A 10,409-nucleotide genomic window follows, 5' to 3' on the forward strand; every position below is an offset into this window, starting at 1 on the left:
ACATTTCATTTTATCTGTGTGCGTGAATCAGACAGCAGAAAATGAATTGAATCAAATGAATTTGGTGTATGCATATCCGTTGATCTTCAAAGTTTATAATACAGATACGCTTTATCTTGAGAGTTTCTGGTTAAAACTATGGGCAGACGTGACTCCAAAAGAACTATTCACTATTCACTACTCATCATTAATCAATAGAGGAGAAGTTTTAGACCGAAAATAATGTATTATTGACTTTATATTCTGGATCGAAAATTTAACCTCTATTAATTGTTTGAAAGAGGGTCACGTGATTATAGGTATTTTCAACTATGTCAAAAGGTAGCTGAAAGTTGGCATGTTTGACACTCCATAAAGTACCATTTGCAAAATGACGTCACTCTTATGACATTTTGGAAATTGTATATCATTTGCTAAATGATGTCTCAAAGCAATTCTGACATCGCACATTGCGCCGTACCGTCTCTTTGAGAAATGTATCAATTTCTAGCAAAACTATGGACCGTTATATATACGTAATCACTTACAAAAATCATTCATTAAATGTTCAACATGCAATGTTTCTGTTTGTGGAAATATTACTACATGTGTGAGAATCATCAGTAGATGCAAATGTATTAACCACATTACGTTAATGAATCCGGACCTACAAGCTATTTCATCCTAATTTCCTGTAATTTGTTGTTTGCACTTATCAAAATCCACATAGTATAAATTATTATTCAACCTCTCTTATAGAAAAAATACGCGGGTGGCATAGGTATTTTCATCACGTCGTCACTCTGAATGCCATGCAGTTACCATTCTAACCAGCACTTTCACTTATTAGTTAATTGTCATTTTCGGTGTTTTTTTTTTCTTCATCATACTTGTCGCCATACAATCTTTCTATTCAGAAAATGATTGTTGAAATGTTTGAGCAGCATTTCTATCCACGTGATGAAATATGTATTCCTGCTTAAGGTAAGCAAGGACACATGGTCCCATCGCATGAGCGATGAACTTGTGCTTTGTCATGTGCGAGGATAAAAAGCAGCGGCAATTCACTGCAGCACCTTGCACTGTGATAGAACAGCGATTGTACGGCTATCGAACAAGGTCATCTTTGCATTGGTTTACTGGGCATGCGCAAGCTGAAAGACCAATGAACTGCGAACTTTGCAGGAGGATAAATGAGGGGAGAAGGAATTGTCGATGAGGATGCGTTTTAAGTTCAGCTCATCAATCCCTGTGATGCAAACATCGTTGATTGTCCATTGACGTAGTACTTGATGCAGGAAATCTTGTGGAAATGCTGTCGACTTTCATTCGGTGATTGGCTTCCCTATAACGTCCAAAATATATAGCTAGTCAGCTAGAGAAAGAGTTTGAGTTGTGAGCAATCTTCATTCTGTTTCCATGCCAACGATCATTTTTTTTTTCAATCTGTTTCTTCAGGATGAATGCTGCAGGTTAATTACATCGAGAATGTGAACATGGTGAAACAAGTTCGCCTGATGCAGCAGGCCATCTATGGAATAGCAGGAGGGAACCAAGTTTGACATGTACTGCCATTGTAATAACAACTCTCGGAAAGGGAACAAAGAGTATTTGCTCAGTTGCGTCCTGGGGGATCAGCTCCACCAATCTACCAGTCGAATTAGGAATAAGGAATGAGGTGGTTTGATGTTCAGCGTCCATAATCCAAGCTGCATGTCTGTTATATAAAAAGAAAATCCTTAAGACAACATCAAACTCCCAAAGCAGTGACGATCCCACCACTCGTTAATCAGCCTTCAAATTCGTCTGGATTTTTGTACAAGACCGTTAAAATCACTGTAAAGTTCTGCTGGTCGCTAAACAAAATCATCTATGACTTCCTTGTCCATGGTACACGGTTCGTGGATGTTTTGGTGTATAGAGAATATACAAGTGTTTGCGCTTTCTTTAAACAACAACAACTTTATTGTTGGTAATGGTAAAGAGAGTATAACCAGTCTTTCATCATGCTAACTGAGATGATATCAATTAACTTCACTGCAGGCTACGACCACGATCCCGACGAGAGCGGGACCAGTCTTATGTTAATTTCCCAGGGACTAATCATGTTCGTCTTTGCCGTGCTCATTATCGCTACGAATGTGCTTAACATCGTGGTCATTCCTCGTCTACCGGACATCAATGACGCAAGTAAAGTCTTTTACAATTTCCTTTCGTTTGCCGACCTCATGCTCGGCTTCGTTCTTCTCCCGGCGCTCCCCTCAACCATAGCCGGGGGATGGCCCTTCGGAGAGGTATTCTGTAAGATCTGCGGGTACTGTATGACGCTGGTAGCTGGCATCTCTTCGGCAAGTCTACTACTCCTGAACTTTGATCGCTACTTTAGCATCTCCTCACCTTATCGCTACATGGCCTTCATGAGTCGTCAAAAGGCGTTCATGATCGCCTTCAGTCTCTGCTTGGCGGAAGCTCTTCTCCTTCTTGCGTTTCTTTTCGTAAATCCTTACGGTCTTGATATTGTTGAATACTCGCCACTCGGGGTTTGTTCCGTGTTATTCAACAAGCCTAAATTCATTCCATATACTTTGGTCATTTTCTCTCTTTGCATCTGGCTGTTCGTACCCATCTTGTCCGTCATGTACTCAAGGATTGTCTGCATTAGCAGACGTCACGTCCGTCGCATCCAGGTCCAAGAGTTGACTACAGCTGACAGGAGTAAGTCATTAAAGCGTTCCACAAAAGACGACAATGAAGATCAGCCAAATACTGGGAGCGACAGCAAGCAGAACAAGAAATCTACCGGCCACCGCGCCTTGAAGATGACGATCATGGTGACGGGTACCTACGTTATGGCCTGGATGCCGTTCACTATTTGCCAGTTGTATGTCGCCATGGTGTGGCCGAAAGAAGTGTCAATGATGATTAGAGGCATGGCGTGCTGGCCGCTGATGATGAATCCACTCTGTAATGTCGTCATCTATTCAGTGACGAAACGCTCATATCGCATCTGTGCCAGGAACATTTTGAGGAGCTGCTTAAGGTGTTCACTGGCTGATATGAGGAACGCGTCTCCCCACGAGGTACTTTCTTGATGAAATATCGCCCATCCTCCATACAAGGAATATATTCACGGCTATTGGATGTGGCACCAGTTACACGTATCCATATTTCCAATTATATTCTATCACGATCAATAGATAACGGTCACTTCCGCTCTTAAAGTAAGCTCATTGTTGCTTACTTATATTTGTTCTATTTCGTTATAAATATATAGAATTTTAAAAAGTCTCTTAACTTCATATTTGTAGCACATATTAGGTAATGAAATTTCCCTGTTCTTTCTCAAGTGTACGTAGGCCCTACTTATACCGGTACCATTGTAATCGTCGGGTGATATGTTGACTAAAGATGGGGTTGTGCTAAAATTAAAGATAAGCAAGGGCGGTTAATGCACCTTTCGACAAAGTAAAGGATCAAAGTAATCATCTGCAGTAACAGTTTTTACAATGCAAAAACATTTTTGTGCTTTTTCACGTTCTTATCAATGAAACAGATGGACATTCAATTGTATCAAATTGACAGGGATTTCTCCTCAAAATATTCAAACCAAAAAAAAAAAACCCGAACAAAAATGCTTTGAATATGAGTTTCATAAAGGCTAATCAAAAACAAAATACTACCTAAAAATACCACATTTTAATGGCTTTGTAACAGCACCAAGAACAAAACAAATATGAATACTAATAATCTGAAAGTACAGTGTATTATATCTATATAGGTCTAGATGCCACTGTAAATTGGAATGGGATCGGTTATCTAAAAAAAGTGATATAAAAAGATAAACCTTAATCTAGGTATCTGAAGATATGAATGTTATGAACAAGCCTTGTATAAGCTTAAAAGATGGACGTAATAGTTTGGATTTGTCATTAATTTCATCAATTGCTTTGAGGTATTCATTATGTGTGTACATATATGCATATTATCATTTGTATATATGATTATATTTTGGCAAATGCCTTGACTTATTATGTAGAATTACATATGCACATATATCCATATGTATAGGCAGATATTTACTGATATACATGTTTGGTATACGTATCTCTAAAAGATTCTACCACGTGTGGTATGCAGAGTTAGATTCCTTTTCTTGTAGATTTGTATATGCCTGAACAATGTGAAATACCCTATCTTAATACTTAAATTATATTTTCTTTGCTGTTGCGTTAGAAAAGTGCTATACAATGTATTATGTTTGATTCAAGTAATTAAAAAATATTTCCACCAAATCTTTTCTATTGAAGGATATAGAAAGGTAAACGTACAATTTAAAGGAGGTGCGATAGAGAAAACTAATATAAACCAAAAACTTATCAAATTCTACTACCTTGTATATTGTACGTTTCATAAGAATTTTTTGGTAATTAAGGTGGTCATATAGAACCTAGTATATTCTGATTGTTATGTTAAATCGAGAACAATACGGAGTTATCAATAATCATAAGTTAACAGTACGGAGATCCGCGGATTTAAACCGTTATATTTGCAAAATGAAATGTTATGAAAACGTAGGTCTTTTTGTGTTCGTGGATTAATCCAACTTCTAGCTAAAGATATTACAAACGCAAAATATTTCTTTTGAATGTAAATCAAATAGACGCATTGTGATCATAATGTTACCGAATATAGAGTATTCAATGCCGGCAATTATTTGTCGTTTCAGAAGAAAGAAAGATGATATTATAGACATCATCAATATAGTCGGGAATGACAGCTAAAGAAAAATAAATCGAGTGCCGTATTGATAGAACGATGTCCTACATAATTAATTATAATATATATATGTATATAATAAACATTAATTATAATACATGTGTGAGTGTGTATAACGTGCTTGGGCAGGGGTGGGTGCTTTATGAATACTCACCCGGGGATATTTGTCAGAACCATTTCTTGAAATTAAGATTCTCGTAAAAAATGCAATCTTTGGACAATTTCTGATCAGGTGTTGATAGTGAGCGACCTGATAGCTGTACATAGGCCTACTTATCTTGGTCGATGATCTTCACTGCTCTTGATGAAAAGTAAATCCAGTTTGCTCATTTTGAAAATAGCGTGGTGAACGACAAATAATGCGTGAGTGACTTACAGTGAATAACTATTGTGGTACAGTGCTTAACGCAGAAGTAACTTTCAAATTTGCTGCAAACTTATGAAGAAAAAGAATTGCACCGTTTTCATGACGACATTAGAGCTTATAGTGCAGTTCCACTTGTCAATAGTGAAGAAAGTTAATCGAATGATTAATTTGATAGTAGTTATGTGATAGTAATCAATTGAAATAATGAGTTATTAGTGCTATGATTATGCCTTAAGGTAAGGCCCTATGTTGTGCGTCCACTTTGGCACAGTGAGATAATGGAGCAAAACCTGCACGACACAAACCACGAGGCACTGCTGACAGTGTGACCACAGCACTGGATGGCAATGACTGGTATACAACAATCATCTCTGAATGTAAAGGTTTTGTATAATCATGATTATTAAATTGTATATGGAAATAATAGCAAAGTCTGTCGTATGCTAGCTCAGTCTGGTATTAAGCACTGGCGGAATAAGGAGATCCTGGCGCTAACAATTTGAATACACCTTCCGTTGTTACCCTGCTGTTGAGTAGGGGGTTAGTTCTCAGTTTCTTTCTTTCTTCGTATTTTCTACCCCTGGTTCACACGAGACTGTTCATTGTGTAATGCTTTGTTAAAAGCTGCTGTACAAGATACTCCTTGTATCTTTCACAGGGGGAGTGTTTCTCATTCGTTCATCACTATCCAACATGTGTTTTCAGTGGTATTTTGTGAAACGACATCATTGCGTTGATGCTTCTATAAAAGAACTCTAAGAACCTTTAAATAATTATGCTCCAATCATACGATTTGATCATGTAATATGCTCTTTGTCAAAGCATACGATATCTTGCTCTACTCGGAGAGATTTCGAGATTACAAATTGTATCAACTTTGTCACGATGGTTGAGCACATATCATACTATAGTACTATTGAGTGTGAGTTTTACAGTTGGCACATTGTAACAACTTGATGCTGATACTGTTGAATACTGCTCATATCAAACATTAAGCACAAATTGAAGGGTGTGTGTTAGGTATCGTAATTATTCGCTTCGGTTTAACCCTAAAAGGGCGGGGGGGGGGGGGGGCGGCGGAATCCGCCCCCCTCGAGGTTTCTCGCTATAATTCTGTAACGCGAGAAGGCCTCGTCGCGAGGCTTCTTGACTTTGTTTGTTCAAGTCTCGCGCAACTTTTGAGACCAAATTTGCAACGTCCGCGCCTACTTTCGCGAAGCCACGCCCATTTTTGTGACGGAATGTCGCCCCAAAACGGAATCAATTTTGTGATTTTGATGTACATTTTCATTGGAAAACAGTGCTCTGTCATGAAAGTCATAAAAACCTGATTATTTTTACTATTAATCACTTTCATTGATTAATTTTGTGCTAATTATGGTAGAAAAGTGGTCAGTGGTAATTTTCAATGAAAAAACAAAGAAAACACAAAAGTTGAAAAACAGAGAAATGCATTAGAAATTCTGAAAACAATAAAATAAATAAGAATTAAAATGAGTTTTGGAAGTTTTTGTGATGTACAATTGTGGAATATGCTAAAACAGATTTACAGATAAAAAATTCTACTCTCAATGCTTTTAATTAGGCTAAAATATGACCTTGAGCTTAATTTGCATAATGAACTAATCAAAATTAGAAATTGATTGTTTTTAAAATAAATCTTATGACACGATCTTGTAGATTATAACGTGGGTCTCACGCATGCAAAATTTCATCGCGATCGCACCACCAATGGCCGAGATCTCGGGGGGGGGGGGGGCGGAATCCCCCCCCCCCCCCGGTCTGAGCATAGCCAAAAAAGCCCGGCCCTTTTAGGGTTAAAGGGTTAACTCAGAACACAATCTGAATTTAACTCCCCTTGTTTGGAAGCATGGATTGAAGATATTGCCCTTGCGTTGATACTGTAGCCCAGACAGTGCATATTATCGGTTACTTATGTGTCACTGCTGTATTTAGATATATGCTTCTGGAGTAGATACTTTAGAGTTCGTTGCTATAGTTTCTTTCGCTTTTACCATAACGCTAATATTGCACATACTCATTGTCAAGCAAGACAAGTTGTACATGTATTTGGTATTGATGTGTAAATTCTTATTTACGTTTATTCTCTCTGCGTACACCGTCCTTCTTTATTTCTGACGCTTTCATGCTGTTCTCCTCTTGAACTCGTTTGCTTGTATTTCAAATTAATCGGAGCCTTTATGTATCCCTAAACAAATGATATACTAGAAGTTGCACCTATAAGTTACGCTCTTTCTATTGCTGTAGTTCTGTTCAAAGGTTTGGTTATAGTTATATAGTTACCGTCATGTCACTTTCACTTTCACTTGAGTAATGAATGATATTCTCGTCATAAAAAAACAACTTTTTTCGCGTGATTTCTTGCGTCACATATTATTATAAATAAAGGTATATTTATATAGATATATTTATAATTATGTAGGGCCTTCATTATATACATAGTTATAAATATATCTATATAGATATACCTTTATTTATTATTATATATGTATACATTTATATTTATATATGAAATACCAAAACATTGGCCAAAATAAATGGCGACACCCCGACAGGAGTTAGCCAAAAAAACAACTGAAATTGAAAAACAGGTTAGTCCCAAAACACCGCTCTCTTCATCAGTTGCCGGGGAGCGGAAGGTGAAAAGGGTAGGAAAGAATCGTTTCAGAATCGGGCATGCTTTTGCAAACATGACCGATCCCGGCAAGACGACTCTTCTCACTAACCTGTTTGATTCGAAAAGATGCACGCAGCTCGCAGTACCGGTTCCATGGTGAAAGATCGCGTATCACTATCGGCAACACAAGCGGTCTGGAGCATCGGCGCATCCCATAGTTACGTCACAATGCTTAGGCATGGGGAATACCCCACGCCTGTGAATGTCTATGCAGCCACAGATGGAAGGAGGCTTTCTCTGCTACGCTACACGCTACCTTTTCCAGAGCCTTTGCCTTTGAACGTCTAGCACCCAGGCGATAAAGGGAGGGTAGAAGAGCATGAGATGCAAAACCCTCTGCACCCTACCTCTACCGGCCACACGGATGCAGACCATCCATTTTCCTCACAGCATGCTTGGAGTTCTTAATACTTCCTTGCTTTTCGCTCGTGAGCGTTCTGCATGTTTCCCTCCTCACATACTGTGAGTTCCACCATGGCTACCAGTTTCCTCTCATCTGAGTAAATTACAATGTCGGGTCTCAAATCTGTGACAGCGATTTGCTCTGGAAACACAAGTCTAGAGTCCAAATCTGCTTTCACCTTCCAATCATTTGCTGCAGCCGGTAGGCCCATATGCTTTCTTTCCGAACTCCTGGTAACTGTTTCTCCCTGGCGTACGAAACGTATGTTGTGGGAGGGGCTTCCAGAAACTGGATTTTCCGACCTGGCGCTCACTTCCTCCTGAAGACCATGAAGGATGACTCTCAGCACACGATTATGCCGCCAAGTATACCGACCCTGTTGTAGACTCAAGGGGCAACCAGCCAAGATGTGTGATGTGGTGCACTCCTCTCCACACAGGGCACAGGCATCACTCGCAGCGAGGCCCCATCTCTGGAGGTTTTTAGGGGTTGAGACGGTGTCATATGTCGTGCCTATGACGAATTGTAGAAGTTTGGGACTCATATCAAACAAAGTCTTCCATTTTAGATCGCGACGTTTGACGTTCTCCCACAAGTCCACCTCCCCTGCACCCCCATCTGAACTGCACGCACAAATATATTCGTCATCATGCTCCATAGCCACAATTTTGCCAACTTCACGCCGCCGCTCCCTTTTGCTCATTTTCTCCAGCGATGGGCGGGATTTTGAAACTCCTACCCCTTGGCGCCCAACTTGTCCCCTTGCAATGTCCTCAAAATGCAATCTGCTTTCCGCTCTCTCCACAGCTTCCTCAGGACTCCACATATATATGGACTGATACATATATATTTATATATATATGTATCAGTATGTATGTATATTATATATATGTATATATATATATTAATTATATATTCATATTTATATATATATATTTATATTCATATGCATGTAAATATGAACAAGCAATTTAAAATCCTCTCGCTTATCAGATACCAAAGAAGGGCAGTACGAGAAAGTCACTTAAAGGAATTTCTTATGAAGGATGAGATAATGGAAAAGAGCTGAGAAAACAGGCCTCCAGGAAAAAGGAAAGTCCATACTATAGTTAGGCTCAGTTTATTTAACACAAAAGTCAAGAATTCAAGCTTTAAGGTATAGCGTACAATCGCACTCACTGGTTTTCCGTTCATTAAATTCAATCATGATTCAATCAAATGTGTTATCAACAATGTTATTTTCGCATTCTAGGTCTTAAAAACGTAACATTTTACGCAGTCCTAAGTGATTGAATATTCTGTCTGCATAAAAAGTCAGTTTGATTTAATCAAAGTTTGATTCAAGTTTCATTGTCCGGACGCTCTATGACTAGTCATATGATTTCAGAATGACTATGCCATTCAGTCGTACATGCTGTGTATTCAGTGTAAAAGCGTTGTGTCTGAGCTGTTATTTAATTCACATTGTTTCGAAAATGAATATAAATGAAATGAAGTCAAATATCTCTTTAAAAGGCATGAAATTCGAATTATTTGAGTTCAATGCAACAAGCACTGGATTTCTTTCATTTAATGACGATTTCCCCTGTATGACGTAAGGCATGGGTATCCTTAACACACATTATTTACATACATAATATACTGAATCGTATGAGAGAGAGAGAGGGAGGGAGATAGAGACAAAAATAATTGATTCGCCAAAATAAAAGAAGAAAAGAAGGGAATTTATGTGTATGATAGAAAAGAGATAGCAGTTCGTGGTGACCACTCGTCTTCCTTTCCCACTTAGGCCTACTCGGCCTTTATCACGTTTAAAGTGTGGAGTCAGAAAGATCTCACATCGCTAGCGATCATGCGCCAAACCATAACACTTTACTGTTAATTACTGTAATTGACCAGAAAGCCTATAGAGCAGTGTATAGCATGGTTTCAAATGGGACCTCTGACCATTCGTGCAAAGTAATTGATATTGGAAGCTATAATCAATGTTTTATAACGATCTAAAGCTAATTGCTAAGCATGCTGTAGTAACAGCCAATTCTTCTTTCTTTTTTTTAATTTAATTTTTTCACATAACTTTGATGGAGTCACTTTTCTTCATGCCGTTGATATAACAGCCTAATGATATGTCTAGCAGATTATCAACTTTTTCTAAGTTGCAATAGTATATTGCACTGTCGTATGGT

At 38.4% G+C, this 10,409-nt stretch overlaps 2 protein-coding genes across 2 annotated transcripts; one reads left to right on the plus strand and one right to left on the minus strand.

The window, feature by feature from the left end:
- Nucleotides 1-1,997: 1,997 nt before the first annotated feature.
- Nucleotides 1,998-3,071, plus strand: LOC139725315 (beta-2 adrenergic receptor-like). Its single transcript, XM_071636404.1, has one exon. The coding sequence runs from the start codon at nucleotides 1,998-2,000 to the stop codon at nucleotides 3,069-3,071; it is 1,074 nt and encodes a 357-aa protein (XP_071492505.1).
- Nucleotides 3,072-8,224: 5,153 nt separating this feature from the next.
- On the minus strand, nucleotides 8,225-9,049 carry LOC139725316 (uncharacterized). Its single transcript, XM_071636405.1, has one exon. It carries the CDS (start codon nucleotides 9,047-9,049, stop codon nucleotides 8,225-8,227), a length of 825 nt encoding a protein of 274 aa, XP_071492506.1.
- Nucleotides 9,050-10,409: the final 1,360 nt, after the last annotated feature.

Source organism: Diadema antillarum, unplaced genomic scaffold, assembly GCF_040938485.1.
Source record: "Diadema antillarum isolate AM-2024a unplaced genomic scaffold, OU_Dant_1.0 seq00000032_RagTag, whole genome shotgun sequence".
Classification (NCBI taxonomy): domain Eukaryota; kingdom Metazoa; phylum Echinodermata; class Echinoidea; order Diadematoida; family Diadematidae; genus Diadema; species Diadema antillarum.

Bases quoted from the DNA above. Each gene is read 5' to 3' on its own strand.
- LOC139725315 (XM_071636404.1), top strand. From the start codon at position 1,998: ATGATATCAATTAACTTCACTGCAGGCTACGACCACGATCCCGACGAG.
- LOC139725316 (XM_071636405.1), bottom strand. From the start codon at position 9,049: ATGTGGAGTCCTGAGGAAGCTGTGGAGAGAGCGGAAAGCAGATTGCAT.